The sequence below is a fragment of the Protopterus annectens genome, chromosome 14.part0, assembly GCF_019279795.1.
Source record: "Protopterus annectens isolate FY-2018-M chromosome 14.part0, PAN1.0, whole genome shotgun sequence".
NCBI classification, from domain to species: Eukaryota; Metazoa; Chordata; order Ceratodontiformes; family Protopteridae; genus Protopterus; species Protopterus annectens.
Window position 1 is genome coordinate 610,018,693 of NC_056748.1, and position 14,520 is coordinate 610,033,212.

General features: G+C 43.6%; 1 protein-coding gene across 3 annotated transcripts in view; it reads left to right on the forward strand.

The window, feature by feature from the left end:
* The window catches only part of LOC122789133 (WASH complex subunit 2A-like), a 2,558,205-nt gene that overhangs the window by 1,661,068 nt on the left and 882,617 nt on the right, over positions 1–14,520 (forward strand). For all 3 annotated transcript variants that reach the window (XM_044056354.1, XM_044056357.1, XM_044056356.1), the window contains exon 21: positions 3,290–3,398. In XM_044056354.1, the coding sequence (XP_043912289.1) occupies positions 3,290–3,398 (109 nt within the window). The remainder of the gene's footprint in view (positions 1–3,289; positions 3,399–14,520) is intronic.

Genomic DNA, 14,520 nt, shown 5'->3' on the forward strand with positions numbered 1-14,520 from the left:
CTCCACATCAAGCAGCGTACCTCATTACCCCTTTTTAAGCGTAACCTGGATAACTGGATGGGAAACAGAAAATATACCCCTGGGATTCCACCCATGTCCCTGCTGGACAGGGACATCTGGTGCTGATTTGTCTAAACGTGGGCTAAACTCTTGGCTAGGCTTATAAGGGCCTCAACGCCAATAGCCTAGTAACCTCCTATGATCCTACAAGATTTCATGCAAGCCGAGCATGGTGTGCATTAAATAAGGTGAGTAGCATGGAAATGACAAACAAGGTTAAGAAACAGCTAAGTAATGCTTTACTTGTGTATGACACTCTAGGAATTAACTTTTATGGGCAAATTATAGTCTAGAGCACAGAAAAGTGGTGCTTGGGGTGTAGTTTCCTTTAACTGATATTCCCTGTATTGCCTTGTTATTTATAATCTTCATTAATGCTGTATACTTTTCTGTATTCCTTGTGTGTGTGTGTTTGTCTCTCTCTCTCTCTCTACTATGACTACTTTTCCATGTAACTTGTTTTATTTAAGTTTTGGACTGATAAGAAATAGTGATACTTATTTCCCTTTCTTAGGCTAATTGCCCCTGCAACTTTCACTTTTTGTTGCAGAAAAAAAATACAATTTGATGCTGTGTAATACAGCAGCTGCAGTATATTACTTTGTATTTAAGGATGCTGAGAAGACTAGTGGGTGTACTGAGTCAAAATGGGAAATAACTGATTTAAGTACTAATGTACTCTTTTGTATGTTTATGATGCTAAAAGACTTTTATATTTAAAATGTGTGGTTTTTATCCAAAATTAAGTTTCTTGAACCTGACAAATTCACAATGTTTTCAGTAAAGCTGATTTTCCTGTCAAAGTCAGTGAAAGATAAGGCGAAAGGCAAATGATTTTCATGAACAACCACACATTTAACCTTTCTGTCCAAGAAATGGTAATGTGGTGAATATAACTAGTATCAGGCATATGGGCTCCTTGCACCCCTACCCCCGAATGAAGCACTTGTTCATTACAAATGCCCATTGTCAGCATTCTCAGTTTTAGAATTAAGATCTGCAGTTACTTTGAAATCTTTTGAGCTTATCATCAAGCTGTTATTTTTGTTGGTTATGTTTGCTTAGAAAATTCATCAATAGTTTAGGATAAAGTCACAGTGTTGTCCATTCAACGTGTGTCCTAGAGTACATTATTGTTATTTTAGGTGTGTTGCTTATCAAATAGAGATAATAAGTTAATTACTGTAATATAGACTGAACTGCCTTCTGAATAGAAAAAATAAAAAATAACATTTAGTGTGTGCCCTTGTTGGGTTTATATCTGTTTGGTGCTTTCTGAATAGGTTTAATATAATGTGCTTAGATGACAGTATGAAAGACAAAGCTCACCATGTAGGGCCCTGATATTTTACTTGCCCTACATGATAGTCATTGTTTGGAAGAAACTTAGTGTGTGTATAAGGGAGCATGATCACTCCACATAGTGGTATTTGTTTTCTTACCTTTCTTCCCGATGACCAACAGACTCCTCCTCCCAGGATGAGAGCCTTTTCTGTCTCATTTATTCCTTGTTAAGTGAGGACAGAGGCCCTCATACTGGCAACCATCAGGACTTGTCTGTTTTAAGTCATTCACCCTGCCCCTGCTGAGTGACATGGGCACTTGAATCACCAAAGGGACGTACTGTACCTTCAGATGAGGGTGGCTTAATGGTAAAGGTGTTTGCCTTACAAACACAAGGTGCAGGGTTTGAGTCTCACAAGGGATAATTGGCTAGGCTTAAAATGGCTCGCAAGGGCAGCTAGCTTAGTACTAACCTATGATCCTATGAATATAGGCTCCCACACGCAGTTAGGAGAGCTGCCTTTATCAGCTTTGACGTGCCAAGCTCCCATCACCGTCATAAACAGCTTTTGTGTTCTTCAAGCATTCCCTTACAAAGAAGCAAACTGGCCAACTAGAAAACCACTGTTCCCTTATACTAGGATGGACAAGCCAGTGTTAGACACTCAACACTCCCACCATTCCATAGCTTTTTGTTTCCAGAACCAGTATTGATACTCATGTTTATTTGTGGGTCATAGTTAGGGCTTCATCCCTGTGTATCACAGAGCTGGGGACACACAGTGGAACTTAATTGCTTTTAATACTGTCACTTGAAAGCATCCTACCTCTGGGATGATATCTGGTGCAGTATGTGAGTATGTGAGTAACAAAATCAGTTGTCTCTATTGAAAAATAGTCCTTAAAGGACAGCATCTGTAAGACTGTCTGGATGTGTAAACCCTTGGAAAAAGTGAACCACAAATGCTCAGGGATGGGGAGTGTAGCTGTGAGTTTTTTTTTCCTTCATATATTTGATTACAGTGGTGTTGCAGGCAACATGGACAAGCTGTGTGGAGAACAGAGGGTTAAGGGTGAACAAGAGAAGGAAAAAGCTTTTTTTCTGGTTTTAGTATAAGATCTATTCAGAAGTATAATGGTGTGTGTCTGTAAGCATAATGGAAATTCTGTCATATTCAAATGTTTTTGCTACAAAAAGGATCATCAGTGATACAGTAACACTGCCTTTCATACATTGTGCAGTAACATAACCATAAAATGTCATTTTGTACTCCAAGCTCCATACTTTTGCCTCCTCACCCTGTCCCAGTTTTAAAAAATGGGGAACATGGCATCTTGTCAAATGTAGTTCCAGCGAACACAAATAAATTGAATGCAGTTTGCCAAAACCACTTTGTGGAGATTGCCTTTTTCTCCATTGTTTTGCAGTCTCAGAGCTAGTATGTATAATTCCGGGAGGTGTCCTTCCACAAGGGGGGTGCAGAGGAACTTGTCTGCTGAAAGTGGTTTCGGCAAACTGCTTTTGATCTTTTTGTATTCACCAAAATGCCTTTTTTACAATTGACATAAATCAAAAAAAATGTATGCTTCCTACCATATACTGTTCCCTAGTGAGTAAATGCTGTTGTAATTTTAGCTTTTGTTCCCTACAATTGTAGACAAGTTTTGTTTCAGGATAAGCAACCCGGTCAATTCACAAATTATGTACAGAACTGTTACAGGTGTATGTTAATATGTATTTCACCCTCAAAAAGATACTCAAGATGCTCATTATAAATGTTTTCAGTTGAGTACAAAGTGCCTGCCTTGCAGCTATCTTGAGTGGATGTGTAGCCCTTTTCAGATGTGTGAATTTGATTATCATATGCAATATCAGTAGATGCATGCCTGTATGAGCTCTGCATAAGAAAGCTTGTGAAACTAATGATGGTGTCCTTTACTCTAGTCATACAAAACCCAAGAAGGTGTCCTTGTTGTTTGAAGATGAAAATGAAGACTCGTCCCTTTTTGGCTCGAAGATTGCAACTAGCAAATCTGTTCCTGAAATTGCACCAGTAAGACATTTTATTAAAATAATAATTTTTCTTTTTTTAACTTTATATATGGATCTTCCTGTCATGCAGTCACATATGCAAACCTATTTCCAGTGCTGAATCTCTCATATACTGAATTTTTATTGTGTGTTCCTTGCAGCAGTATCCCTTTCTTGCAGTTTTTCAGATGATTACCATATCTTCTGGACATTCTACTTTTTGTCAGATGTCACTGTCAAGACTTGTTCTTGGCCAGGTCTTCACTTCAAGGCAAAATTTCTCATTCATGTACCAGAAATGGAGGACTTTATATTAGTTCATGTTAATGGATGTGGTCTCTAACCATGACTGGGTGATGTAAAACTTTGGGACACCTTGTCAGGTTTATGACTGGATTTATTCTGTCTTCCTCCCCAGTCAGTTTTTTTTTTCCACAGGAGCTCCCATGATGTAGTGCATACATGCTTTGCACTGGTGCTTAATGTGTAGGAGAATCAACTTAGCCCCTGAGCCCACCAGTTGCTTTCTGTTGCTCACACAGTGCAGGCACTATTCCTGCTGTTCATTGTGGAAAAGTTTTTGTGTTCAATGTCAGAAGACCCAAAATTTGGTAAGTGTTTGTGTGGCCATCAAACATTGAGCTAGGACCTGCCTACTGTGTGGAAGGGGAATATGATAAAACTGTCATAAATGCCAGTGATTATTCCAGCCACGTAGCATAAGAGAGAAGCTTCTGTTCTGTTCACTAGCCAAGCCATTGTTGTCTCTCCTACATATATAAGTCCATTTAGGTGGTGGCTACCTGATCTCGGTGTTTGATCCTCCCTCTCAAACCTGTCTTCTGCTTCCGGCATAATGATGGGCTCAGGAGAAGAGCATCCTGGCTTCTTCCTTGAGTGTTACATCCTGGAGTGTAAATGTCATCCATCCATCCCCTGATCAGCCAGCCTGAGCGTGCTTGCAACATCTCAATCCAGGAGAACATACACATTTTTTAAATATAACTTTAAGTGACAAGTGTACAGTAATAAAGAAAACAAGCCATTATTATTTTCATGCGTTATGCATATGTTTTCTTTTTAAGTTTTCATTCACTCCAGTGTTACATAATTATTCTGCATGTATTGTTTCCGCAAATTTCATGTTTCTGTGTAATTTGTTCCTTTCCTTTTCTGAAGATCCTGCCTACAGTTCTTTTATCTCTTTTACAATATTCAATACTTTCTGGCTTAGATTTTGATTTCCATTTTCTAGTAATTACTTTTTTAGATGACAGCCAATTGCATTAAACTTAGTAAAGGCTGACCACGTTTAGGCAGCTGAAATCCTATATCTCTGCTCAAAAGAAAAATGTTGTTAGTTACTATCCCCCAACATTTTTGACAGAGTACTCTGTAGTGAGTTGTTGGTGCTGCGGTAGCGTTGTCGCCTCACAGTAAGACGTTGTCCTGTTGGATTCTCAGTTGGAGCATCTTCGATATGGAGACATGAGTGAACGGGCGTACCTTCGTTGAAGGTTGTGCGTCAAGGCTGGCAACTCCACATAAAAATATACTGCCAATCATTAGCGGACTGGAGTTCTGCTGTGGCGACCCCTAACCGGGAAAAACCGAAAGACAGAACAACTCTGTAGCGAGTTTTTTTTAATCTGTCAGCTTGTTACATTCCACACAAAATATGTTTGTAATTGCCTGTCTCTTTCCCATCATACCTCTAGCACTTACTCTTTACATATGGAAAAATTCTCTGAAGTCTGCTTGGAGTATAAAAATACCTATGCAAACACTTAATGCAAAAATTCTAAACCTTCTGTACTTTGCTGTGGACATATGCCCTCCCACTTTTTCCTTGTAAATTGTCTTTCCACTGTCTTTTCCTATTTTTTTAACATCATCTGATTAATTCTTATAGTTACATTGCAGTGTTTTTTTATGATCTAGTAATTCTCCCTTTTTTAACAGCAGCTTCTGTTCTAAGCTCAATTAAAAACTTGGCCAGAGCTGGTCTTACTGATACTCTGCCTTCTGCATCTTTCCTTGAAGATTTACCCTTCGGGGATTCCTTGCATACGATGAAGGAGGCATTTAATTTTGTGAGCAAAGAATTATTACAGACCCAAACCCATTACAGAGAGCTTCTAATTCTGCCATCCACCACACCACTGGCTATTCCTCCAGTTTATGTAGTGCTAGATGATGTCTTTGACATCTTTATACACCCTAACTCTCTGCCACCAGCTCCAAGGAAACCAGATACTTTCTGTAGAGTGTTTGACACTCACAGGTATGTGTCTAGTGATATTTCACTGTACAAAAATCCACAAGCTGGTCCTTAAGTAGTACCTACTGAATCCACTAGAGGTGCCCTTAAGGGTGCAACTAGGCACCCTTTACCAAACAGAGAACATACAGTCAATATAAAAAGTGTACACACCCCTGTTAAAATGCCAGGTTTTTGTGATGTAAAAAAAATGAGACCACAATAAATCATTTCAAAACTTTTCCCACCTTTAATATTATTATTAAAACAGAGGTCATTGCTGACAAGACCTTGAGAGATGCACGGTAGACAGCTAAATCAGCACTACAGGCTACACAGTGTAAAATGGGTTACGATGCTGGATGCATCATGTAGAGCAGCTGCAGTAAGTTATGTTACTTGCAGACATGACTGGCTAAGGGCACAGCTATTCTCTAACCAGGTAAAGGCCAAACTCCTGGATGCCCCACTAGATAGAGTTCCTTTTCAGCATCCTGCAGAAAAAAGTATTTGAGAAATTGGTCAAAAAGGGGAAACAAAATCTTTGAAAATATTCTAGTTTTCCATACCTAGGTATGAATTACCCTTCTAAAAAAGCCATAATCCTGCAGAAACCAGGGGCAAACATCTCTCTACCATAGATGGGCAAAACAATCACCACAGATGGTTCAGAAATAGTTTTGGGAGCACACGTAGGACCCCTGAAGGTGCAGGGTACCTGGACCCCAGAGCAGAAAAAAATACATATAAACCAGAAAGAGATACTAGTGGTCTTTCTAGCAACCTGAACCTTATAAAAATGCAGTTTTGAACAGGCAACACCATGGTTATATGTGGTACATAAACAAGCAAAAGGGAAATCATTCTTACACATTACACAGCCTTACAATAAATATTTTGCTCTTGGTGCAAGAATTACAACTGACATGCATAGCACCCTACATCCCAGAACAGAGCAACACTATAGCAGACTGTCTGAGCAGGAACCTTTTGGATCCCAGTGAATGAATGCTGAACAGAGAGGTTTTTCTGGACCTCATCTGTCAGTGGGGGACACCCCAGTGTAGATATTTGTCAGAACAGACAACTACAAAGGTTCTGCTCCAGAACCCAATAAACAGACATAGAGGGAGGACATCATCTCTATCAAATAGATATAATTATTTCTGTATGCCTTTCTACCATTACCCTTCATCCCCAGGGTAAGGATGAAAGTGATTTTGCATAGGTCGAGAGTGATATTCATAGCCCCCTTCTGGCCAAGGCAGCACTGATTCTCCCTTCTCTTGACTCTCAGGGAAGGGAGGTATTACATTCTTCCACCAGTGATTGATCTACTCATCCAGGTAAAGGAGTCTGTCATGCATCCACACCTGAACCCCACTCAAACTTATGTTTTTTAACCCCCAAAATGCAAACTACTGTACATAATTTCTAACTATCCTGAGAGAAGCAAGAAAACAAACTACCAGAAAATCATACTTGTCCAAACAGCAAATGTTTTCTTTTTGGTGCCAGAACAAAAACATCAGTCCTACTCAAGCAGATACAAATCTAGTGTTGGAATACCTTTCTGGTTTAATTCACCATGGCCTTTCTTATTCCAGTATTAAGGTACATGCTTCTGACATTTCTGCTTGTCTTACCTTCTCCCTCCATCTGTTTTCAGAGTCTGTATTGCAAAAAATCGACCGCTTAGCTTGTCAAACACCCAAATGTCGACAGCTAAATGGAGAAAGCATAAAACAGTGAATGGCCACTTTCGCAAAGTTTTTCATAGGGAAAAACATCACTTGGCCATTGGACACTAAAACAAACTTTGAAACCCTAATTAAGTGGGGGGGGGGGTCACCCCCCACACACACATCCCGATGCCCCCCATACACCCCCAACTAAATATACCAACTCCGAGATCGCTGTACATTGGGGAAAAAGGAAAATTCCCAGTAACGGCCAAGCAGATTTTTTACCTATGAAAAAATTTGCGGAACTGGCCGTTCGTGGTTTTAAGCTTTCGCTGTTTAGCTGTTGACATTTCAGTGTTCGACAAGCTAAAGTTTTGCTGTAATAATATAAACCCTGTTTTCACCCCCCAACCTGAAACAGTTCCTAAAAGGGGTCATGCACATAAAGTCTACCAGGAGAAACCCTGCCTGGAACTTAAACTATGTTTTAGGAAAACAATACCTTTCCACCTTTTGAGCCAGCAGTGTCTGCATCTTTAAAGATACTCGCATGGAAGACAACCCTACTGATAGCCATACCTCAGCCAGGTGGGTCTCAAAGCTACAAATTCTGATGTGCAAAGAACCTTTCGTTGTGTTTCACCGTGACAGGGTAACCCTTAGAACTGCTAACCCTTCTTTTGTGTCCAAGATAGTATTAGAACTCTCCTTGAATCAAACTATTCATCTACTAAGTGCTCTTTCCACACTTGTGGAGTAAAGCTGAATAAATCCTTCATTCCCTGGATGTACAACAGAGTGATCAGGTATTACCTTAACTGAATAGAGTTCCCATATAGAGCAGAACAATGGATATTGACCTTCCCAGAAGACAAAGAAGGCAGACTTGTCTGCAAACAGACATGGATAGGAAGTTGCATTACTTTATGCTCATCATAGTAAACTATTACCAGCCCATGTTAGAGCTCACTCCATCAGACATAGGGCAGCCAACACTGTCTTCCTTAAAGGTTACCCTACCTAGGCCATTCTGGAACCTGCTACGTGGACCTCTCTCTCTGTTCATACCTTTATCAGACGTTATCACTGAGGATTGAAGTCACTAAGAGTTTCAGACTTCATAAACTTTAGAAAATGCACACTAACACAAATCTTGTTCTAGTAACTTCCTAAGTTTATAAGAGTAGTAGTTTGTCTGCCCCTATTTTTGGACCTTTCCCCCTCCACGCTTTTAGTCTTGGCCCAGGTGTCTTGCAGTAAGAGGTTTGAGAGATGCTGTAGGATTGCTAGTCTTTTTATCTTGCCAAAGGCTTCCTTAGCTTGGCAACAACCCTTCCTGCTTTCTCTGCTCAAGTCATTGTGCTATGAGTTTTTGTTCCCTGGAGTTGTTTTCAAAAAAAAGATGTTATGTAGTCCAGTCTCGCCTACATTCTTACCCGTGGGTTCGGAGCCGAATGTCGGCTCTGACTCGGCCATACTTTAGCTCTGAGTCTTTAAATTGGCTGGGCTAAGATGGTATCCCATGCTGCACTGCTCTCTATCCCCAGATCGTGTTTGCCGCTCGTGTAGCTAGGACGTGGTCTCGCTCTTGGCTGTGGCTAAGTACCCTTTCTTCTTTATAGCCGAGAAGTTTTTTGCAAAAAAAAAAAGCTATTTTCATAGCTATTTTTGTGTTTATCTTGAACAGTGTTGTGGAAAAGTTGTTTTTGTCTTTTAGTGTGTTCTTGTGGTATCCCACTAGCTGTTTCCAACGGGCTAGGCCCATTTCAGTTAGAGGACCTAGTCTGCCCCCTTGCTTACCTTGTGTGCCAACTTTTTTCCCTTGGGCTAAAACCGTTTAAATTAGAGGAATTAGTCCTCCCTCTTGTACTTATGTTCTAGGACCGTTTTAGTTAGAGGTCTTCGTGGTGTACTGTTTGTTTGTTCTGTTCCCGCGCTTGTGGCTGATTGACCGTTGGTCTGGTTGTTGAGTTAGTTACTCGGTGTTTGTGGTAACTATGTCTAAAGATACTCTGTGTTTGTGGTAACTATGTCTAAAGATACTAAGGAGCATAAGCTCTCGGGCTTTAAGAAGTGCACCAAGTGTAGTTATAAGATGTCCATCACTGATGGACACTCTGTGTGTACTGTCTGGGAGCGATTCACCTCCAGGAATCATGTGTTTTTTGTTATGCCTTTAGCCCTCGTGTTCTTCAGGAAAGGAAGAACAAATCCATTTTGAAGGGACTTCTGAAACCCTCCTTCGAGGAGGGTTTGGAGAGTGCTTCCAGCTTTAAGTCTTCTCCATCGAAAGCTAAATTTTCCAAGGCTAAAAAGCGATTCCCAGCTCCATCAGTATCCTCGGAGCCGCCGGAGAAAACAGCTAAATCTTCAATGACATCCTCGGCTCCATTGTCCTCGGGGCCGCAGGAAGTGTCAGTGTATATGGAACCTGCTTTGGCTCCTATTTTCTCGGAGCCTGTTCAGAGCCGGTCGCCTAGCATTAGGCCGGTATCTCCCCCTCACAGGTCTCCTTCAGAGAGGAGGTCTCTATCTCCTCCCCTATCCTCCAAATCTTCCAGGACCTTATCGGATGTGGATGTCGATAGAGTGGCGCAGAGACTTCTTCAGTCACCGGTAGTGACTAAATTGTTTTTGGCTCTGACCCAGTCGGCTCCGGAGCCGGTCCCTCTACCTACATCGATACTTCCTCCTCCGAGCGCATCTCAGCTTTCCGAGCCGGTGTGATCGGCTTCGTTTGATGTCCCTAGGTCGGTTGCGACAGCCCCTCCTGACGGCGAAGTCAATTTTACTTTTATGAAAGCGCTTAACCTGAAAAATAAACTTGTGTCTACTAGTCCTACTGGTGAATTTGTGGTTTTTAGTTTTTATTTTCACCAGTTTGCTACAATTATTTGGTTGACGTCCACGGGGTTCAGGACTCAGGATTCCTCGGTCGGACCCGAGAGAGAGGCTTCAGGATATCTCTCTGCTCCTAGTTTCCCTCTCGGTGCTTTGGTGCGGGGAAGCCTGACTCCTCTCTGCTTCGGACCTGGTCCCTTCTGATCAGAGGTCTTCATGGCTGGTTGATCTTCAGACCCGGGAGGACCAGCTTTCGGGGCCATGCGAGCGCGCTGGACAGATCGTCAGTGGCATGTTACGGTTCGGTCACTCTGTCCCCTACAGTACCAGTACAGGTCTCTGATCACCCTCTATCTATTGACAGTGGAGCCCCAAGGCCTCAGGGTACCCCCACGAGTGGTCCCCATATTTCTGAGGGCCCCTCAGAGTTTTTGTCTGAGGAGCCACCCAGAAAGAGAATGTGCAAGAGGAAGCACATAGATTCCCAAGATGAGTCTCCCACGTCAGACACCAGCCTTGAGGAATTGGAGGGGTCCCATAAGTCATCCTCTGAGGATGTTTCTTTCTCTGACATCCTAGAGATTTTGAAGCAAAGAGGTGACTGGCCATCCAAAGCCCCCTCCGAAGAGGAGTCTGTGTTCCTGAAGGCCTTTGGTGCTCAGCTCTCCACCTCCTGGGTGTCTCCACCCTTCAACGAGCTTCTGGATCTGGTTTGTCGAAGGGTGTGGTAAACCCCTGACTCTGTGGAACCAGTCCCCAGGAGACCCAATAAATTTTTGTCTGCCCCTTCTGATAAGGAATTTCTATTCAAGGGTGTCCCTGTGGATGCCATGGTGGTGGCAGCGGCCACCAAGAAGGAATTGGCTGAGACTTCTTCCACCGTCCATGCCCCTAACAAGGAGTCTAGGACTATGGACTGGTACGGGAAGCATACGTTTTCTTCTGCGGCCTTTACTTTGCAGTCACTGAATTACTTATCACACTTTACAAGGCTCCAGAGAGGTCTCCTAAAGGAGCTTGGAGATACTCTTAACGGGTAACGTTTTTGAGGCGGTGGCTCAGAAGGTCAACGCTCAGATGTCTACCCTCAATTCTATTGCGAGCTCCTCCATGAAGCTGATCTCTCACGCAGCTGAAGGAGTGAGTAGGGCAGCAAGTTCAGGAGTAGCTCTTAGGCGACATGCCTGGATGTGCCTTTGTCATTTCGTGGAGGCCTTCAAGTCTACATTCACCGACGCCCCGTTTGATGCTTCATCTTTGTTCGGAACCAAGGTGAAAGACACTCTCACTAGGTGTGAGCAAGAGGGAAAAACACTGTCTGCTGTAGGAGTCCATTTTTCCCTTCCCTGTAGGTCTTATCCCAAGGCCCAGAGGGGTGGGAAGATGTGGTTCAAGAAATCACAGAGGTTTTTTCCCGATGCACAAGGTGATTCCCCCTCCAGAGGCAGGGGAGGGGGTGGTTATTCAGGTAGATGCCGCCCAAGGGGCAGAGGAGGCCCTCGTAACTCGGGAGACCGTGATTCCTTTCGTGGTTCTCCCTACCGCCGCTCATGATGGGAGGCCCCGACTGCATTTCCAGAGCCAGTGGGGGGTCGAATCTCACTATACCTGCAGGCCTGGCAAGGTATCACCCAGGACCAGTGGGTTCTATGTATAATTTCCAGAGGATATATCATTCCCTTCTCGTCAACTCCCCCTCCAATCAAGAAAATCCTGGATGTTCCACCCAGTCAAAGGGATTCCACAGCTTCAGAGGTTTCAAAGCTGCTAGAAAAAGGAGCCATCCAACATGTCTCCTCAGACCAGATCGGATTAGGGACTTACTCCAGATTCTTTTTGGTGCCGAAAAGGACAGGGGACCTGAGACCCATTTTGGATCTCAGCCGATTGAACACCCATGTGCAAAAGTCCAAGTTCCGAATGGTCAGGTTGCAATCTATTCTCCCATTGTTGGGAAAAGTGTGGATGTGCTCCATTGACCTCAAGGATGCTTGCTACCACATAAAGATGGACAGGGCATCCAGAAATCACCTACGCTTCCGGCTGGGAGCCAGTCACTTTCAGTTTTGAGCCCTGCCCTTTGGTCTCACCACAGCCCCCAGGGTGTTTACCAAATGCATGGCAGTGGTGACTGCTCACTTGAGACGTCAGGGATTCCAGGTGTTTCCATACCTGGACGACTGGCTCCTTACTGCCACCACCAGGCATCTGCTACTTCAGACCAGAGACGCTGCTATCAACCTATGTCAACAGTTAGGCATCCCCTTGAACTGGGAAAAATCTGCTTGTTGCCCTCGCAGCGTGTCACCTTTATAGGCGCCGAATTAGACACGGTCCTCATGCGGGCGTTTCTACCACAGGAAAGAATCAGAATCTTACAACAACAGATTTATGCCTTGCTCCCTCTGAGAAGAGAGAAGGCAAGATTGGTCCTCCAATTGTTGGGGATGATGGCTGCTACGATTATGTTAGTCCCCCTGGCAAGGTTACATATGAGGCTCCTTCAGTGGCTACTCTTCGCCCAGCGGTCTCTTCGTCTTCCACTTTCTCACCCTATTCTACTCACAGGTGCAAACAGGATCTCAGTTGCTGGCTTCACACCGACAACCTCAGTGCGGGAAAGCCTTTCGTTCCTTCGCCTCCAGTTGCCATGGTGACCACGGATGCCTCCGAGATGGGGTGGGGGGGCATTATCTAGGCAGGACAGTCCAAGGCACGTGGCAAGAGCATGAGATGCATCTGCATATCAATGTCCTGGAGATGAGAGCAGTGCTACTAGTGTTTCAAGCACTTCAGAGCTTTCTTCCTCTCGGGACTATTGCAATCCACTCAGACAATATGTCGGTGGTATGGTATCTGAACATGCAGGGAGGAACCAAGTCGTATCCCCTTTGCAGAGAGGCCATGCGAGTGTGGCAGTGGGCAGTGTCTTCCCAACATTTTCTGCTAGCAACGCACATTCCGGGGAAGTCCAGTGTGATCACAGACAGGCTAAGCAGAGCTATTCTGATACCTCACGAGTGGTCCATGAATTGTCAAGTTGCGGAGCAGGTTTTCCGCAGGTGGAGTCAGCCTTGCGACCTTTTTGCCAGCCCCCTCAATGTCAAATGCAGCAGCTACTTCACCCTTTTCCCCCCTTAGGGGGAGTCACCCAGGGACGCTCTAGTCCACGGTTGGCCCTCAGGTCTACTATATGCCTTTCCTCCAGTTCCTTTGCTGTTAAAGGTTATTCAGAAACCGCAATCCTTGGGAAGCAAAATGATTCTGATTGCTCCACACTGGCCTCGTCAGATTTGGTTCCCCTTTCTCCATCCCTATCTCATGGACGCTCCTTGGATTCTGGACCCACAACCAGACTTACTGACTCGCATGTCAGGGCAGCTCCATCCCTCTCTTCGGACCCTCCGGTTGACAGCTTGGCTACTCCACTTCCGTCATTAGTTAGGCTTCATCATTTTTCCCCGGAGGTGGTTCATATTCTATCTGCCTCTCGTAAGTCTTCAACCAGGAAGATTTATTGCAGCAAATGGAAAAGATTTTCCATCTGGGCACATGCCAAACAGATTGACCTTTACACAGTTCCAATCTCGTCAGTATTGGAGTTCCTTTCTATGCTTTTCAACCAGGGATCAGCTGCCGCAACCATTAAAGTCCAGTTGGCGGCGATTTCTACCTTTCACTTTGCAGACAAACCTAGTCTAATGGCACATAGACTCTGGAAGGCTTTCCTGAAAGGCACTTTGTTGCTTCGTCCTCCTGTCTCTGAACCTGTTATGCATTGGGACTTAAACTTTGTTCTACAGGGTCTTACTTCATCCCCCTTTGAGCCTGCAGCCACTTGTGATTTAAAATTCTTAACTTGGAAGACTGTCTTTTTGGTAGCCATCACATCAGCCAGGCGTGTTTCCTGAGCTTCAAGCTTTATCAATTAAACCACCTTATTTGATTTTTCATAAGGACAGGGTTTCTCTCAGACCATATCCTTCCTTTCTTCCCAAAGTAGCGTCAGTTAGTAACTTTAACCAATCCATTGAATTACCAGTGTTTTTTCCTCAGTTCTTGAACAAAGCAGAATTCAAATTTCATCAGTTGGATGTGCACAATTACGATTTGATTTGCACAGAACGAAGGACCACAGAAAATCTGATCAGTTTTGTGTTTCATTTTCGGAAAACAGAATTGGGTCTCCTGTTTCCAAAGTCATGTTGTCCAGGTGGATTTTCAGTTGTATTTCTTTCATTTGTACTTCAGGGGGAAGAGATTTACCATTCCGAAGGCTCACTCTACCCGGTCTGTATCTACATCTTTTCAGGCCAGATTGTCTATGGATATTTGTGCTGCGGCTACTTGGGCATCTA